Below are 18754 nucleotides of genomic sequence, written 5' to 3'. Positions count from 1 at the left end.
GGACAATTGGATCCCTGTATAGTATTGCTGAGTGGACAGTAACTGGAGGCGGATTGAGAGCCTGCAGGTAACAGACACGCCGTTATCACCGGGCTTCAGTCTTCAGGATGTAAAAGGACGCGGCTTTGATTTGGATTGGTTGGTGGGTTTCATCAGTTTATCTTCTTTTCTTTCTTTCTTTTTTTTTTCCGGTACCTGCAATGAGCTGTGTAATGGCGCCGACCGCCTCTGATCACTTTTGCATTTTCTGTTTGAGCTGATTTGTGCCTGTGTTTGAGATTGTAATTCAATTCTAACCCAGTCCTTTTAGGTCTAGGCCTTCAATACGTCCAGTGCCAGTTAGAAAAGTGAAAGGTCTGTTAGATCCCAGTGTAGATTTCATACATTACAGAGCACTGACACACAACAGAGGACATGGGCGGCTGCCAAGAAGCGTACACTAGCAAAAAAAAAAAAACCTCAACGTTAGAAACTCCCAGTGAGCCACGGGACTAGAAACATGGCACAGTCAGGCGACTCATTCTCATTGTTCGATTTGGGTCAACCTCACACAATCAGCCACTTCAGGTATTTAAAGAAAGCAGTGTAACAAGGGAATCGGTGCTAACAATGGTGCTCAGTGGCCATTTCTAATTATTTCTGTTTTGCTCTCTATCAGTAGTAAGTCCAGATGCATTTCCTCCACTGTTATAGATTTTATTTCTGTTTTAACGGTTGTGAATCTAGTTTGTGAATCTGCCTACCTACTAAATCTAATTTTTATATCAATCAAAGTCAATTAATGGTTCGGCTAATGCTCGCACTCAAAGTCAGTGGTGTTTTCAAGCCTGTTGGGAGATCAAGACATGATGGCTGGTTCCTCGGTCACTTTGTGCTTATATTAAATATGTTGAATGGTTTAATGGTTAACTAATGAGTACGCTGACTTGGCTGTGTCTGTGTAGATGCAGTCGGGACAAAATCCTGATTCGATAAATTTCCTTTTGCATTTCCTTTGCATTCTAACCACGATTGAACAAGTATATTAGATGATTACTTGGAGAAATGAAGCATAAATGATGATGATGATGATGATGATTGACTCACACCTCTGGGGTTGGGGGGTTCGAATCCCGCTTCCACCCTGTGTGCACAGAGCTTGCAGGTTCTCCCCGTGTTCTGGGGGTTTCCTCCGGCTACTCCAGTTTCCTCCCCTTATCCAAAGACATGCACTGAAGGCTGATTGGCGTTTACAGATTGTCTGTGATGTGATTGTGACCTGTTATGGTTTGGCCCCCTGTCCTCTGTGAGTTCTGCTTTATTATCATTATAGATTTCACTAAACTTTTGTAAATACTGGTATTGATTAAGATTCAGGCACTCTTGCTTGATAAATAAGGTTGACAGTGTATTATATCTTAATAGCATATTGAGACATGTTTTGTAATAACATTTTAATAGTTGTCGACCGACATAAGCAATTAGTAGTAGAGAAGACTCGAGCCAATAATGCTATAGTTTTGGGTCACTATTTATGAACATATAGTGATTGTAATGTCAGATTAGCTGGGATATGGTGGACAGTAAATTATAGTAATGAGGGCTAGATTGTTAGTCTGTGGTAATGTGGAGCAGAGTTATTTTCACTTGCGTGAACACCCACAGTAATTTCCAGATTGAACAGTATGTAGGTTGTTGTTTTGAGGCCTTGTTCCAGGTTTTCTATAGGCTATAATTCGTCTAGGCTTCGATATATATATATATATATATATATATATATATATATATATATATATATATATATATATATATATATATATGCAGCTAGGAGACATTGCTGTCAGTCAAAATGCAATTTACCGTTCCATTCTCTTGAAGCCGAACAAAGCTTAGCCATCTAGAGAATTCAATGTCAATACGTCTGCTATTTGTTTGTCTTCGTTTTCGCCTAAAGCTCTGCAGAGCACTAGAAGTCACATGATGGAATATAGCACCTTGTTTAATGCCTGGATTGTCAGGAGATGAGACAGGAAGTAGTGAAAAGGGGCAGGAGTGAAAACAAAGGAAAACAGCTCTGAGGCTATTGCTTTGTAGTTTTACCTCTTCTCTCCTCTGATTGTGAAATGTTGATTGAGAACAGAAGTTGCGAGGTGGTTTGATATAAGATGTAGCCTCCAAAAGAAACCTGTTACCTTACCTCCATGTAACACCACGTAGATTCCAGTAACTCCACATAACTGTTAAGAACTCCTGTTTTCCTTTCCGAGTGTGTTGGGATACCGTACATGACTGCACAACCAAAGAACAGCAAAAACAGGGTTCATACACAAGGGAGGTGCTGAGTGCAGTCTTTGTCCTCATAAAATTGTCTTTGGCTGTGCTTCTTGGAAGAAAAACAGACAAAAAGTGTGTGTGGGTTTGGGGGGGGGTTCTGTCAGACTCTCAAGAAGTATGCAGATGCTCCATGCAAGTTAATAATGCAAATATCCTCCATAATTAAAGGTGCAGAGTTAAGAATTTAACATGGGTCGCAAATCGAATGAGAATTGGTTCGATCTTTCTTTGTAAAATTTGTCAAATCCGTGTCAGGGGAAGCTTAAAGCTTTGATGAGGAGTTAACTCTTGTGCTAATTAATTCATAACACGGCAGTGCTTCTGGAGAGACGATACTTCAAATGCGACAGCAGTGTAATGGGCTCAAATGGGAGGCTTGCTCTGGAAATAAAGAGTCATCCAGGATGGAATTAAAAGTGGAATACAATATGATGATGTATTACATTTAGGGGTTTACAGACGTACAGTGTATAATATGATCTATTCCAGTGCGTTCAAGTCCAGAATTATTGGCAATTATTGTATAAAAATGAATATTGCCCACAATGGTTCATGTTTTTTAATGCAGCATTTTCTCACAACAGAAAGTATGTCAAAATGATTGACGCCCCTAAAATAATCTGAATGAGCACATATATATTCAGTTTATATATATATATATATATATATATATATATATATATATATATATATATATATATATATATATATATATGTATATATATATATATATGTATGTATGTATGTATGTATGTATGTATGTGTGTGTGTGTATATATGTATGTGTATATATATATATATATGTGTGTGTGTGTGTTAAATGTCAATTATTGCAGACATTTTATCCATATTTATAATGGTTTCTGCTCATTCTAATGAAGGGTGCCAGTTATGCTGGAGCTTGCTGTACGTGACATTTCTTCATGGCCATCTGAAGCATAAATTCTATTTCATATTCTTCTATCATGTGGAGCCATAGCCTGGGGCATGCTGTAGTCTTAATGTGCGTTTGAAGGAACTGCCCTACTCCAAAGTCCTCCAGAGCTGCTTAAAGCCTCTCCACGGCTGCAGACAAATGAAGCTGCTCAGCATTTGTATTCTTCCACTTGCGAGTCGGTGCGTTTCACCTTGTTCAAGTGGTTTTGACGTTCTTGTTGGCCTCTGGTGAACTTTTGAGCCTGCTTTACCTATCTGCTGTCCCCCTGTCTCCAGATGTCAATCTCTGGAGGTTTTACTCCTGTGCCGCTGTAATCCTTTAAAGGAGAGACACTTTTCACTTTCCAGCCATTCATCCTTCTTACGTCCCATACATAATGCTGATCGAGCCGCAGTGTATGCTAGTGAAGATTGCTGTGTGTTTATCGGTAATTTAGCATATTTGTAGCCTTCAGTGTTAGTTTTTAATGCATTTGCATATTCAAGTAGAAGCAATGCAAATATGTGTGTGTGTGTGTGTGTGTGTGTGTATATGTGTGTATGTATATATATATATATATAAAAAATGTGTGTGTATGTATACACACACACACACACACACACACACACAATATTGGACAAGAATTAAACCACTGTTTTAAATATTTTAGAGGTAAGCAGTGTGTCTCTAATTTTTTTTATTTCAATTTATCAGTATTAACAAAATAATTGGAACTTCTACCTCCATGGATCTTTTGCATGAGTTACAGTAGCTGTGAAACAGTATGCCTCTTGGGATACAAGCTACAGTCATTGATTTGACAGTGTTCACTGTACCTTACAGTACATGCTGTGGACATAGCATTAGCAAATGTATGTCCAAGACCAGTCGTGCAGAAACAGGTCCCTATGGGCTTCATGAGTTGAGCTTTTACCACAGAGATACAATTCTGAGCGTCTGGCACATTCTGCTGAGAGGAGTCCCATGGGAATCCTCCTCAAACCAGCCTCTAACGTGAGCTTTCTCTTTCAACTGAGGAATCACAGGGTTAAGTAATAATGATTGGTCACAGAAAACTGAGGGCCATTTACAATTAAATATTTGATGAAAAGGTGGTATAATGGGCCCTTGGTGTCCAGGTTTTCGGTTGGCACTGGCACTAATTGGATTTACCACATGCTGCTAATTTTGCTTTGGCTTACTCTGATTGACAGTGAGCAGATGGGCGTATATTCCCTCCATCCATTCGTACGGCCTCTTCCACCTCACGCTCACTCATGCACACACAGTGCTGCTGCTTCCAATGTATAGGGACCCGATCAGAGTGGTACGAGGAACGTCACGGAATCGAGAGTTTTTATGGAATTGTGAAAATATATCAGAAATATGCAGAGGTTTGAGATTATTCGATGTTTTGTCGTTCTGTAAGTTTAGGAAATATTGTTTTAAAAAAATATCTCAATTTGAACGGAAGTCTCTGGAGATAAGGGTCCAAAAGTTCTGCAAGACTCAGTCTTACTACAGTCCCAGGATTCATCAGCAGTGGCTTCAGTAGATCAGTGGCCAGTAATAAAACGTCCATATTTGCAGGCAGTTTCTGCGGTGCTGCATTTTACTGTAATTGCTTTGAAAATAATTATCAGGCTTGTTAACTGAGAACTAGAAACACATGAGGTGCAACACCGTGCACTCCGGGGTTCCCAGTTCGATCCTGAGTGCAGGTTATTGTCTGCATGGAGTTTTGTGTGTTCTTCTCGTGTCCTTGTGGGTTTCCTCTGGTTTCCTCCCACCTCTCATAAACATGCCGGTAGGTGAATTAGCTACACTTTAATTGCCTCAAAGTGTGAACGAGTGTGGTCGTGGCACCCTGCGATGGACTGTCATACTGTCTAGGGTATATTCATGCTTCACGCCTTGCTTCAGTGTTCCCGGGATAGGCTTCAGATCCACTGCAGGATAAAGCAGACTATAGACATATCCTACCCAGACATCCTTCGCTAGAGTATGTTGTTGTTGATGTGTGACAAGTCCGATAAAGGCATCAGCGTGATTGAGTTTTTATAGAGTGCCCTCGTGTCAGTGTGCTGTTGGTGAGCTAGTCTGTGTGTAAATTCAGTTTTATCGGTATTCCGTAAATCTCTCCATAGGTATGTTTTGTTAATGTGACGGAGGATGAAGGTACATGTTTCATGTTGAGAAACCCTGAGCAGAAGTTTGTTCATAGCACTTTCAAGGCTACGATCAACACTCGAGGACACACACACAGTCACACTGGAGCATGCACCAAATATCCAGTGGCTTACACAGCACATCAGGGAAATCTGCTAATGCCTAGCCATTTAGACAACACTGGCTCCTTAGTCCCTATAATAACTGTTTTAGCTCTGTGTGACTATTTCTGCATGATTTTCCCATGGGCTCCCCGGTGACCGAAATCATTTTTGGTTAGTACAGATATACTGATTTTACAAGCGTCGCAACCAGCTGCCCACTGTTAGTCCTACACCCGAGTCCTGTTTTCCGCTCATCCCAGCACTTTTCCTGATCCATCTGCACTTAACAGATGGCGCTCTGGGTTAGTGGAAGAAAGGAGGCGATACGAGCATGCTGGGATCTGGAAGCCCAATCTCATGAACCTAATATTATATGTCTCCCACCACTCTTGCACTCAAACCTATTTTCCACTGTACATATTCATTAGTCTTCCCACCACTCGGCCTCACTACTCTAGCCACAAGATCCCATCACGCGCTGAGAGCAGAGGGCCAGGATTTCGGCATCCCAGCGGTAATGATTATTTTATGGAAAAGTACAAAGACAACAATGGGGATCTTAGGAGTTCTCCCAGGACACACAGAAGTTGAATGTTTTGGATTTTTGTTTTTTGTTGTTTTAGCTCAAATTCTTCATCCTCTGGGTATGAATAGCTTTGGCATGAAAGGCGCCGAGAAGAAACCGAGCTAGACCTTGATTATTCCAAGATATTTTACAAACTTGCTCTTCAATTATTAAACACACGTTGCTTGAAACTTGTTTTTGGCTTTTTGAAAGCTACTTATGACTTGAGATGTACTCGTATCTCTTCCCACTGAAGATTGCGTGATGCTTGCCCGTGCTAACTTCCCGCACGGAGACTGCGAAACAAGCAACTAATCCTGAACCTCTTTTCAGATGTTTCAGCTTTCTTTGATTTGATTAGATGTTAAGAAAAACATTTGGTGTAATCAAACACAATTTCAGTGGTAATTTTTACAGTCGTGAAATTGAACGAACACGTGTTTACACAGAGATTGCTTTTGTTCTGTAGGTCTTAATGATAATTGATCAGCATCTTCTTTCTCTTCCGTATAGGAATCATCCACCAGATGAAAGGAGATTATGAGACGGCTCTGAAGCTGCACAAAGCTCACCTCTCCATAGCTCAGGAGCTGAATGACTATGCCGCCCAGGGCAGAGCTTATGGCAATATGGGCAACGCTTACAATGCCCTCGGTGTCTTTGACCAGGCTGTACGCTACCACCGGCAGGAGCTTCAGATCTCAATGGAGGTTAACGACCGCGCATCACAGGCCTCCACCCATGGCAACCTGGCTGTTGCGTATCAGGCCTTGGGGGCACATGACAGAGCCTTGCAGCACTACCAGAATCACCTGAACATCTCTCGTGAACTCCGTGACATCCAGAGCGAGGCCCGCGCGCTGGGGAACCTGGGGAACTTTCACTGTTCACGAGGGGAGTTCCCACAGGCTGTGCCCTATTACGAGCAGTATCTACGGCTTGCACCAGACCTGCAGGACATGGAAAGTGAGGGCAAGATTTGTCACAATCTGGGCTATGCACATTATTGCCTGGGAAACTTCCAGGATGCAGTCAAGTACTATGAACAAGACCTGGCTCTGGCCAAAGACCTTCATGACAAGCTGAGCCAAGCCAAAGCTTATTGCAATCTAGGCTTGGCTTTCAAAGCTCTAGGTGACTACAATAAGGCTGAAGAGTGCCAGAAGTACCTTCTGTCCTTGGCCCAGTCACTGAACAACTCGCAGGCCAGGTTCCGTGCTCTGGGAAACCTGGGAGACATCTTTATTTGCAAGAAGGATGTACCTGGTGCTGTGAAGTTTTACGAACAACAGTTGGCACTGGCACATCAGGTCAAAGAGCGGAGGATGGAGGCCAATGCTTATGCTGCTTTAGGTGCTGCCTATCGGATGCTACAGAAATATGACAAAGCCCTTGGTTACCACACTCAAGAGCTGGAGGTTTACCAGGAGCTAGGAGACATCCAAGGTGAGTGCCGAGCCCATGGGCACCTTGCAGCTGTGTATATGTCTCTGGGCAAATATAGCATGGCCTTTAAGTGCTATGAAGAACAGCTGGAGTTGGGCCAACGACTAAAGGACCCCAGTGTGGAGGCCCAGGTCTACGGCAACATGGGTATCACCAAGATGAATATGGGTGTGATGGAGGAGGCCATTGGCTACTTTGAGCAGCAGCTGGCCATGCTGCAGCAGCTCAGTGGCAATGAGGCAGTGCTGGACCGCGGCCGTGCCTATGGTAATCTGGGAGACTGCTACGACTCGCTGGGCGACTATGAGGAGGCAGTCAAGTACTATGAGCAGTACCTGTCTGTGGCACAGAGTCTCAATCACATGCAGGATCAGGAGAAAGCCTACAGGGGGCTGGGCAACGGACACAGGTAAGATGTTTTTGTTTTTTGTTTTTTGTTTTTGCTAAGTATGTGTAATGTAAGATGCTTAATATAAATCATTGGCTAGTTGTCACTGAATTGTGCAGTGCAACTTTTAAAGAAAATTTTATTAGATCCTCAAGGATTCGTTTCAGATTAAGGTTCAAATTCCATGGTTGATTTATTATTTAATACGGCGACATAGCAACGGTACTTTACGTAACACTGTCACGCCACCATGCCCATTCATGCATACAGTGAATACACATCTATACTTCTTGGACTATCTGAATTTTTTAGCAGCACAGGTGCAATTACCACAAGACCAAGGTCTGTGCACAGCCATGCCTATCTTCTGTGCCGTTATGGCAGTCTTAACACATCATACCACCCATCATCTTTAATTAACATCCAATCATCTGCTTAAGTGCTCCACCACCACCTCAGAGCCCTCTGTACATTCTGCTTACCCCATCTTCTTTCTGGTATAAAGTATATTGACGTGGGGAAGGAGTTGATGAATGGGCTTCTGCAATGGCTGATGGGAAAATGCTACCAACTGGGGAGTTGTAACAGCTGAAGGTAGAAGAACCCATATTGGGTCTACAGTATACCAGTTCCAGTGAAGCTATCATTCATCAAACACCCCCTGTCGTCCTGTTGCAGCCCACAGGAAGGTAAATTACATTGTCAGCAGGGACAATGCGCCAGGTTTTCCCCCATTGAGAGAATGCTCGCCCTCGATACTCGAGACGCATCCAACAAGAGGCTCATTAAGGCCAGACATTAAATGCTGTTTGTTTCATTTACATCTGACAGTACTGATGGCAGTGTAATTCCAAGTGACTGCACCACAAGGCGCAATGATGCATGGCGTCTTAAATAGCAAATGTGTCCCAGCAGCCGCCTTGGATGAATTCAGTCAGGCCTTCTAATTCCTCAGAGACAGTGTTGGATGATGTTTTCCACATAAACCTGCGAAGATATTTTTCTCCCAAAGGACTCCAAATTATGTGGTGATGGGCTACATTTCTTATTCCGAACATAGCTTTGGCTAGTGTATCACCTATCCCGTAACCTTTTATTTTTCAAATAATTCATCCTGGTCATGTGTTATGAGGTCTTGTGAGACTCTGGTCTCTTCATACTGTGAAACTGGAGCAATATTGCTTCTATAATTTTAAGTTTTGGTCTTTGATTTTTCTTGTTATTAAAGGTTCAGTGAAGAGTACATTTTTGCTTCTTATCCTACTTAGTGTTCTGATCCTACATAATAGTGAGGTTTTGTTCAAATTGTACAGATTCGTTTAGCAGTTTTCCCAGCTTCATTAAAGCATTTTATTGCATTGAAAGGCAACACATTTTCCATTTACCAGTTATCAAATCAATCATCCTATTCTCCAACCAACTTATAGTCTGATATGAGTAAAGGGGGCAAAAAGGCAAACAACAATTCCTGGACCATCTCATTTCCTTTGACGTAATGTAACTAGTTGTGTGTGACTGATGTGCTCCTCCAATCCCTTTAGGGCTATGGGCAACCTGCAGCAGTCGTTGGTGTGCTTCGAGAAGCGTCTGGTGGTGGCTCATGAGCTGGGAGAGTGCAACAACAAGGCACAGGCGTACGGAGAGCTGGGCAGCCTGCACAGCCAGCTGGGCAACTATGAACAAGCTATCTCATGCCTGGAGCGCCAGCTAGCCATCGCCCGCGACAACGCCGACCTGTCCCTGGAGGGCCAGGCCAGCTGCGGCCTGGGTGCTGTCTATCAGCTCATGGGAGAGTATGACACCGCATTGCAGTTCCACCAGCGGGACCTCCAGCTCGCTGAGGAAACTGGAAGCGCAAGCTGCCAGGGCAGGGCGTACGGCAACCTGGGTCTCACTTACGAGTCGTTGGGCAACTTCGAGCGTGCTGTGGTGTACCAGGAACAGCACCTGAGCATTGCTGCACAGACTAATGACCTGGCAGCCAAGACGCAGGCCTACAGCAGCTTGGGACGCACACACCACGCCCTGCAGAATTACTCGCAGGCTGTCATGTACCTGCAGGAAGGTGAGAGAGTGAGAATCAAAAATGAAAAAGAATTTTACCTGAACTACAGCTAACTATACAAAAATAAATAAATAAAAAAAGAAGCATATCACTCAACACCTTGCAGATTGGTGAAATAGAGGCTATCATTAACAGGAGGATTTGTTCTCTTTCATAATTATGACTATGAATAAGCACAATCTTTTTACCTCAATCCTGTCAGAAATCCTGATGAATCTATTCGTTATACCAAACATTTCTCCTGCTGAGATTTATTCCATTTGAGAGCAGGCGGGTAGGATGGAATCTTATTATTGTAACCATAACTTGAAAAAAATGTTGCTGTAGGCTAAACATTGTTGTGAGATTATTTAAGGAGGCGTGTGACAAGTTCCATTTTGATTTTGATGTGTTCACCCAGTGCTGTTCTCTGGGGTTTTTTTTTTTTTTTGTGATTATATCAGGAGGGACTACTCTGCCTTCTGATTGGGGTAGAAATTAAATTGCTTATTTACCACTTTGCCTGAAACTGTCTGAACTCGAGCTCCACAGAGAAAGTTTGAATGTGATGGAAATATGGCAGACGTGCGCATTTGGTAGTGCCACTGTAGGGTTCATAGGCCCATATGTTGAAATTTGGCCACAGTACTTCCTTCTGGATTCTGCTTTATGTCAGCAAATGTAACACAGTTTAGTCTGAGGGTCCTGAAGTTTATCCTGCTTTAAACTCGCGTAATTATCATGTCGTCAATAAGTTGGATCAGGTGTGCAATAGGGAATGTTTTAAACTAGGCAGAGCAGCTTGCTTTCAGGACTTGTTTTGAGAACCTGGGATAGGTTCGCCCGTACTGCAGTAGGAGTTTATAGCTGCTAACCGTTCAACCACAAGCTCATTGACAGTTCACACTCTCAAGCCACTCTCAAGCAGTCATGCTCACTCATACTGTAGATTATTACAGTATATGTCGAACTTAAGGAGCTGATGGTGGTGGAGGAAATGGGGGGGGAGGGGGGGCCTGTTTGTTCCCAACAAAGAGACCGCCTGCTTCCCAAAGAATATCGCCCCTTTGCCTGACAGCCAATTAGCACAATGTGGCCTCTACACGTGTGTAGAAGTGTGATTGCATGTGCGTAAAAGACAGCGGCTGTAATTAAAACTGTGTAGTGCACAGAGCCGTGCTCTTCTTCTCGTGTAAGAATGTGCAAATGGGATTACTGTGGGAATGGCCGCCTACTCTTTCCATGTGTCCTCACAGTAAATGCGCGAATGCGTGCATGTGTCCACTGTTTGCACATTTCTGAATTAGAGCTGTGTTCAGTACGTGTGCTTGTCCATTACAGCCACATTGATTTGTAGAGTCTATAAAAAGGTATCCTTGTTGTGAGACTTGAGCATGCACCGTTGTTTGGTGAGGGGATGAGAGTAAACAAATGTTAATACAATGCTCGCGAGCTAGCACGGACACTGGAGTGCTTCCACGTTGCTATGCACGTCACTCCTTAGATACACTGGCTGTAAGAAAAGGACACAGAGTTTTGGGACTGGATCACTGCAGCATACATCGTCCGCCCATACAGGTATACTGAGCACTGTGACATACATTTCATGTATTCAGGGTCATCTATTGAGTTCTCCAATACAGCCACTAAAGCCTTCAACCTATTCAGGCGAATAGCTAAAATGAACAGCTAATATTAGTCAATGGATTGAAGAAAGCAGATAAACACACTGACCGTTCTAGCCGTGTTTCTCAAATTTGAGAAACACTCTCAGGTCAAGACAGTACAAACAGAGAGATGGAGAAGGTGATTACATTTACATTTATTCATTTAGCAGATGCTTTTATCCAAAACGACTTACAAACGAGGAAATACAAGCAAAGCGATACATCAAGTGGAGAACAATACGAGTAGTGCTACTATACAAGATTTATAATTGAGTTCTAGAGAAGCAGTGTGCGCAGGGTAGAGGTGTAAGAGCCAGAGTGAGTTTAAAAAAAAAAAAAAAAGATAATGTGGGGGTTGGCATTTTAGGGGTTAGTTACATGCTCATGGAAGAGGTGGGTCAATAGCTGTTTTTTGAAGATAGTGACGGATTCCGTGGTCCGGATTGATTAGAGGTCGCACTGATTGGAAAACCCATCTTCGAAAAGGTGCTTCCATTCTTTTAGGCTCTCGACACAATTAAATTTCAATATCGGTGTGACCTGCCAGGACCTTTGCAAGCCATCCGAAGGAAAGACGAACAAAAAGGTCAAGGAGAAGGAAAGAAAGGGGCTGTGGCGTGAGAGAACGTGGTTCATGGTGAGAGCAATTCTGAGTAACCTCCATGAAATACAGGTCTGAGTCTTTGTCTCGGGGAATGGTGTATAATATGGTATAATCCATCAAATGAATGAGTAAATAAATAAGTTTATATAGCACCTTTCACATATGGAATACAGCTTAAATTGCTTTACATGTTACATTGCACATCCAACTCCGCATGTGGTTCACAGCCTTGTTTCATCTGACCTATAATATTGAAACAGCCCGTAGTACCTACTATTCAACATTTTCAGACTGTCTAGTGTTCAGCGCACGTGGGCTCATATCTCACTGAGCTGAAACGCTGGTTAAGGCCACCGCCTATCTGCTGCGTATGATGCAACTTGGACGTGCTTCCGAAGCCGATTCATAAACAAGTGGGGTTTTGGTGTGTAGTACGATTTGGTGATTGACTCCCAAAATGTGTTAGTAAGAGTAGAGACTTTAAAATATCTTGGATAGAGAAAAGAAATGGTTCAGTTCATTCCAGCTCTCTTAAGATCCTGCCGCAGCATCTCAACGGGATTGAGGTCTGGACTATAGCTTGGCCATTTAAACACCTTGATGTTTTTCTTTTAGCCACTTAGATGTCGATTTGCTGGTGTCCTGTTCCATGACCCGGTTTCGGCCCAGGTTAGGCTGCTGGAGAGACACCCTCACATTTGTCCCAAGAATATTCTGGTATAAATTTGGAGTTCATCGTTGTCTCAATGGCTGCAAGTTCCCCAGGACCTGTAGTTGCAAAACAAGCCCAAACCATCAGCCCTCCACCACCGTGCTTAACAGTTGTTGTGAGTTGTTTGTTGTGATGCGCTGTGTTTGGTTTTCACAAAACATATCACTGTCCATGATGACCAAACACCTCCACCTTGGTCTCATCAGTCCAAAGGATATTGTTTCAGATTTCATGTGGTTTGTTCAGATGCAATTTTACAAACCTAATATGCACTCCGTATTCTTTTTATTGCGAAGGGGTTTTTTCCTAGTCGCCCTTTCATGAAAGCCATACTTGTTCAGTCTTTTTCTGATTGTGCTGTCATGAACATCAACATTTAATGTGCTTACAGTGGCCTGTAGGTCACATGATGTAACTCTTGAGATTTTCTTTATATATCTGAACATTAAACAGTCTGAGTTTGGACTGAGTTTATTGGGACGCTCGGTCCAGGGAAGATTGGCAAGTGTCTTGAAGGCTTTCCATTTGTAAACAGTCCTTCTCACTGTAGAATGGTGAATTTCTAATTGTATGGAGATGGCCTTATAACCCTTCCCAGATTGATGAGCAGTAGCAGTTGCTGATCTGATGTCACGGCTGATATACTTTATTCTTGGCATGATGTAGATACACACCCGAGTGCTCCAGAACACCAAACTGCCAAAAGTTCTGCTTTTATAGAGGTATTCACACTTCTTGATGCTTAATTAATCTTGTGCATTTCATCATTAACATCATAAACTGCAAATTACTCTCTTATTGTTTTTGGAACTAGCAAGGGTGTGTTTATTTTCCCCCCACCTGGTTTCTGAAAGGAAGAACTGACTACATATTGAAATCTGTTGTGTTGTTGTTTTGTTGTCACCCGAGGCTGTGGGTGTATGTTTATAGAAGTTGGTGAGGACCACACAATTGTTATTTAGGCCCTGATAAATAAAAACATAGAACTGAAGGAGTGTGTACTTTCTTTTTCTCGTGACTGTATTGAAATATGATTAGCAAAATGTATTTTGACAGTTTTTTTTAATGTGTTTGGGTGTTTTTGGTAACTGGGACAGGCTGACAGCTGTAACATACTGTTCATTTTTGATCTCGCGTTTACACCTCTAAATACTAAACAAGTCAGAAAGATGGTGCAAAATAGCAATGTTTCAAAATGTCAGTTATATCTCTCTTTCTCTCTTTATTTCTCTCTCTCTCTCTCTCTCTCTCTCTCTCTCTCTCTCTCTCTCTCTCTCTCTCTCTCTCTCTCTCTCTCTGTGTGCATCTCTCTCAGGTCTGCGTCTGGCGGAGCAGCTGGGCCGGCGTGAAGATGAGGCCAAAATCCGTCACCGTCTGGGCCTCTCACTGTGGGCCAGCGGTAACCTGGAGGAGGCCCAGCACCAGGTACACACACACACACACACACACACACACACACACACACACACACACACACACAGATGCACACAAAGAGAAGCAGTCTTGTGATCCGTTTGGCTCCACTGAGTTGACTCAAGTGGCCATAACCCTACTCAGATAAAATGAGATCTTCCCAGTGTAATGACTGTCCTGTAGTCACAGTGCCTGTGTGTGTGTGTTGTGAATCATTGTGGAATTGTCTCCAGCACTGCCGTGATTTTTAAAAGACACACTACAAGGCAGAGTTTGACGAGCGGAAAGACGACTTGCTCCATACCCTCCCACTTAGTCCCTAATTGATCCAGTGCTCTCGGTGCATACACTCAGCACACACCCCCTGTCCTGTCTGTAAAGCGCCTGGGTTTGCTTTATTTTGTGTTGTGGAACACTTTTCAAGCCGGTCCTCCCTCGGCCCTCCTTCGCAGATGTACACAGCTTCACATTAACTTGACCTGTTCTGGCTTTGGTCCGTTATCCATTCGGAGCTTTTTAGGATTGCTTTCTTGCCGTTTGGTTTTGGATGTCACTGGGTCGGACAGGGTCGCCAGAGGTTGAGATTGCTTTCAGGCTGCTTTGGTTTCAATTTTCTAGCAAGCCAGATGGAGCTGCGCTGGCTCTGCAATCGTCTAGTCCTGCCTAGTAAGGATTGGAAGAGCTCCTTAGGGAGCACTGTGATTCTTGCATATGATGACATTTCTTTTTTTCCGTCTTTTTTTAAATTTTATTTCTGGCAGTGTCATGTGTGTGTGTAAGATGACAGTGTAGTTACTTATGTACTGAGTGTCTTTGGAGAAAGTGGCTATGTTGGAAGGTAATGTGTTTATATCATTATGCAGCCTGACTGTAAATGAAACATTCTTGTCGGTAGGGACGGATGTCCTTAAGCTGTAGCCGAGAGGGTCATTACTCTGTTCATCTGTGAAAGCTGCCGTCAATCACAGAGGCGCGCCTTGCATGAGCGAATGCACAAATTCAGAGGAGACATCCGCACTCGGGTTGTTAATGATTAATAGATGAGCACTTAATTGCAGTTAAGAATCACATTATCAAAGTATCTCAGCTTGAATGTTAAAATCGAACAATTCTTGATGTTATAATCAAGCACTTATTTATTTATTTATTTATTTATTCATTCATTCATTCATTCTTGGTTCGGTCATGATTTCTATATATAAGGGAGAGTAATGCAATGATAATGTGTGTGAGGTAGGGCTGGGCGATATATGGATATAATATCATGATAAATGATATCGCGATACACTTTTCTGAGATATCATTGGTATGGTGATGTATTTTTATTTTTTTTTAATTTTTTAAACATTTTTAATAATTACAAATTGAATGCTACTGACTGGATGCCTGTAGGCGTACTGTAGGTGTAAAAGTATTGTCAAACGCAACGTTTTTTGTTTCCTACTGTTTTGCAGACAGCTTGTTAGCTTAATTATATATTGTGTTATGCATCGTGTATCGTAGAAACGTCCTCATGTGTTGTGATATGATTATTTTTGGAATATCGCCCAGCCCTACTGCGAGGCAGTGCTAACAGAGGACAGCATGCATGTAACTGGAGCTAGGAAGCGCAATTCCCAGTGCTGTTGAGGCTGTCTGGTTATTTTGACTAGTCAGTGAGGTAACCATTAATGTTTTGTGTTTGTTTGTTTGTTTTTGTTCACGAAACTAGTTTGTCACTAATGTGAGCTTGCTATCTAAACTAATTTTCCAGTACCGGCGAGTTATCTTGCTAACCTGGATAATTAATGGGTGCATTTTCGTTTTTATTATACATGTTTACGTTGACATCACGGCATTGGTGGCCTTATCAGGTTTTCTGTTAACGAGTGATCGATAACCCTTATCGAAACATTATCTACTGTCAATCATTAAATGTTTACATTGAATTGTTTCTGCTCGGTTGAGCAATTATGGTCTTAATTTGTAGCTCGGGGCTATATTTTCTTATTCCAGAGAGAAGTTAGCGGTTGTGTGTTGTGCGGACGTCGCAGGGAGACGATGCTTAACGCGGTTACAATGGCGTTTGATAGGAGAATATGGAGAAAATTTCATCGACCTCGAACATAACGTAATCCACCATAAAATTAGTTCCAGAATGCAATGCAACTATACAGTGCAGTTACAGCATTGTCTCGGCTAGATCGAGTGATGTCACTGACGGAGGTATTGCCATAAAAGTTGAAGCAATGGAATGCTTTTTTTTTTTTTTTTTTTTTTATTTGGAGTAGTGTGTGTGTGTGTGTGTGTGTGTGTGTGTGTGTGTGAGTGCAGTGTTTCTGAATGGACCTAAGACGAAACTGGAGGAATTCCACTGCATCGTTGTGTGTGTTGAGTAATGTAAGTAAAGCTGTAGCTGCCTCGGCATGTGCGTATGTTTGTGTCTGAGACGGATAGATATCTCTGGGCTTGGCTCGTGCAGATCACAGGCAACGTGGGAGTGTGTACGTACGTGCGGGTTTGTGTGCTGCAGGAGCATTCCACTCTTAATTGATTGCAGGCTAGTCTTGGCGGATGCTGACGAAAGAAACGCTGCATTCCACTCCCGCAGCTCCACTAGGCAGCGCGCGCACACAAACACACACACACAACTCAAACACGCTTTCGTCATGCACCCCCATCTCTAAACACACATAAGAGCAGATCCAGACTTTATAACGAAAGCTGTGTATAATCGCCAGAATACACGCACACAAAAACACAGTCTACTACTCTGACATTTAGTGTTCCTGCGTCTGTCTGTCTGTGTGTGTGTCTGTGTGTGTGTCTGTGTGTGTGTGTGTGTGTGTGTGTGTGTGTGTGTGTGTGTGTGTGTGACACCATGGCTCCATCTCTCTGTCTGAGCAAAGGAAAGGAATAATTATAGAGAAATAGTGCGCCATTCACACCGTACAGACCTTCTTTATTCATCAGGCTAAATGAAAAACAGACCGGCACTAAAGCGCAAACAAACAGCAGCCTATGTCTCGAGCTCTGTTCACTCCGAAACTTCCTCTTACAAACATCCCTCTTTCACCTTTTTTTAATTATTATTATTGATGTATTTATTTATTTTTAAAAGACCCCATTATCGAGTTTAAACGACCGTCTAAATCGACAATCAGCTCCTGTTTCGCCGCTCAAGCTTTTGTTTCTGAGAACGAGGTGTATTACGTGTCGTATCTTATGAAAGAAGGTGAGGGAAGGGGAGAGGACGTTCCCTTGCTGCAGAATAACTGTTGCAACATGGGAGCATGCGTTTCTAGGCGTAGAGGTCTCATGCCACCTGCTGTTCAGTGCAGGGAACTGGAAAAGTGCTCTTTTGACATTTTTTAGTATCGTATCTTTCAAAGCACATGCTTTGTAAACAAAATTATTGCTCATGCGAGCTCTTATACAGTAAATGCTGTGTAAATATATATGTTTGTTCTTTCCTTTCCTCCTTTAGTTGTATCGTGCCTCGGCTTTATTCGAGACCATTCGCCACGAGGCTCAGCACAGCACCGATTACAAACTGTCCCTGTTCGACCTCCAGACCTCCTCCTACCAGGCTCTCCAGAGGGTCCTCGTCAGCCTCGGTAGGCATCGTTTCACGTCTTCTCTCTTACCAACTTTAATCTTAAAACTGTATGACGGTTAGTTCGCAGCACCAGATGCGTCACTGTTCCAAAGATGTATACCTGTGTATAATAAAATTCATTGAAATATTCATCTCGGGTACTAATTTTGAGTCTACATTAACATTTATATAAACATCCAGCACTGTGCCAGTTCCTAACCTTGAATTATATCTACCAAATGTCTCCCAGCCAACAAATACGGCTTCGTTACATTTGGTCTGGAATAACAGGATAGGTTCGGAGATTTCTCACGACGTTTAGTTGTTTCGAATTTGGCCGTACTTTATAAAAATAAAAATAAAAAAAGCCCTTTTATTTATTTATTTATTTGTTTTTTTATAGGTTTTTCTATACTGTATAAAATATCTGAATAGTCAGCATGGATAAGAAAAGCACATGATGCGTTTCATGTGAAAGATTTAATAAAACATCGGCGATAGAATGCAAATCACATGGAAGGGCGCTTCTCTGTGAAGTAACCTCATTAAATCTAAATAAAGGGGATGAAGCGTTTGCGCTATGTAATGTTATTAGGCGTAATGCAGGCTCATCATAAATTCATACCCTTTCCAGACTCATGAACAAAATGTTTAATCAAAACGCATCTCAGTTTTTTCGATCAAAGACTGCTTTCTACTAGCAGATGTGCTAAATGCCTAGCATGTGGCATCAATCTCATCACTGGATGCAGTCTGAACACTCTTATTCACGTGTCTTCGTTTTCCTGTACATGAAGCGCATGCTATGTACAACGTATGCCTCAGTTTCTTTCATG

At 42.5% G+C, this 18754-nt stretch overlaps 1 protein-coding gene across 4 annotated transcripts in view; it reads left to right on the top strand.

Moving 5' to 3' along the window:
- ttc28 (tetratricopeptide repeat domain 28) overlaps positions 1–18754 on the top strand; it is a 237551-nt gene that overhangs the window by 194601 nt on the left and 24196 nt on the right. For all 4 annotated transcript variants that reach the window (XM_017489688.3, XM_017489689.3, XM_047160759.2 and 1 more), the window contains 4 exons: positions 6581–7922; positions 9443–9966; positions 14244–14353; positions 17808–17937. In XM_017489688.3, coding sequence (XP_017345177.1) covers positions 6581–7922; positions 9443–9966; positions 14244–14353; positions 17808–17937 — 2106 coding nt within the window. The remainder of the gene's footprint in view (positions 1–6580; positions 7923–9442; positions 9967–14243; positions 14354–17807; positions 17938–18754) is intronic.

Source organism: Ictalurus punctatus, chromosome 16 (assembly GCF_001660625.3).
Source record: "Ictalurus punctatus breed USDA103 chromosome 16, Coco_2.0, whole genome shotgun sequence".
In the NCBI taxonomy this organism is placed as follows: domain Eukaryota; kingdom Metazoa; phylum Chordata; class Actinopteri; order Siluriformes; family Ictaluridae; genus Ictalurus; species Ictalurus punctatus.
The sequence above is the reverse complement of the archived record's forward strand: the minus strand, read 5'-3'. Positions and strand labels throughout refer to the sequence as shown.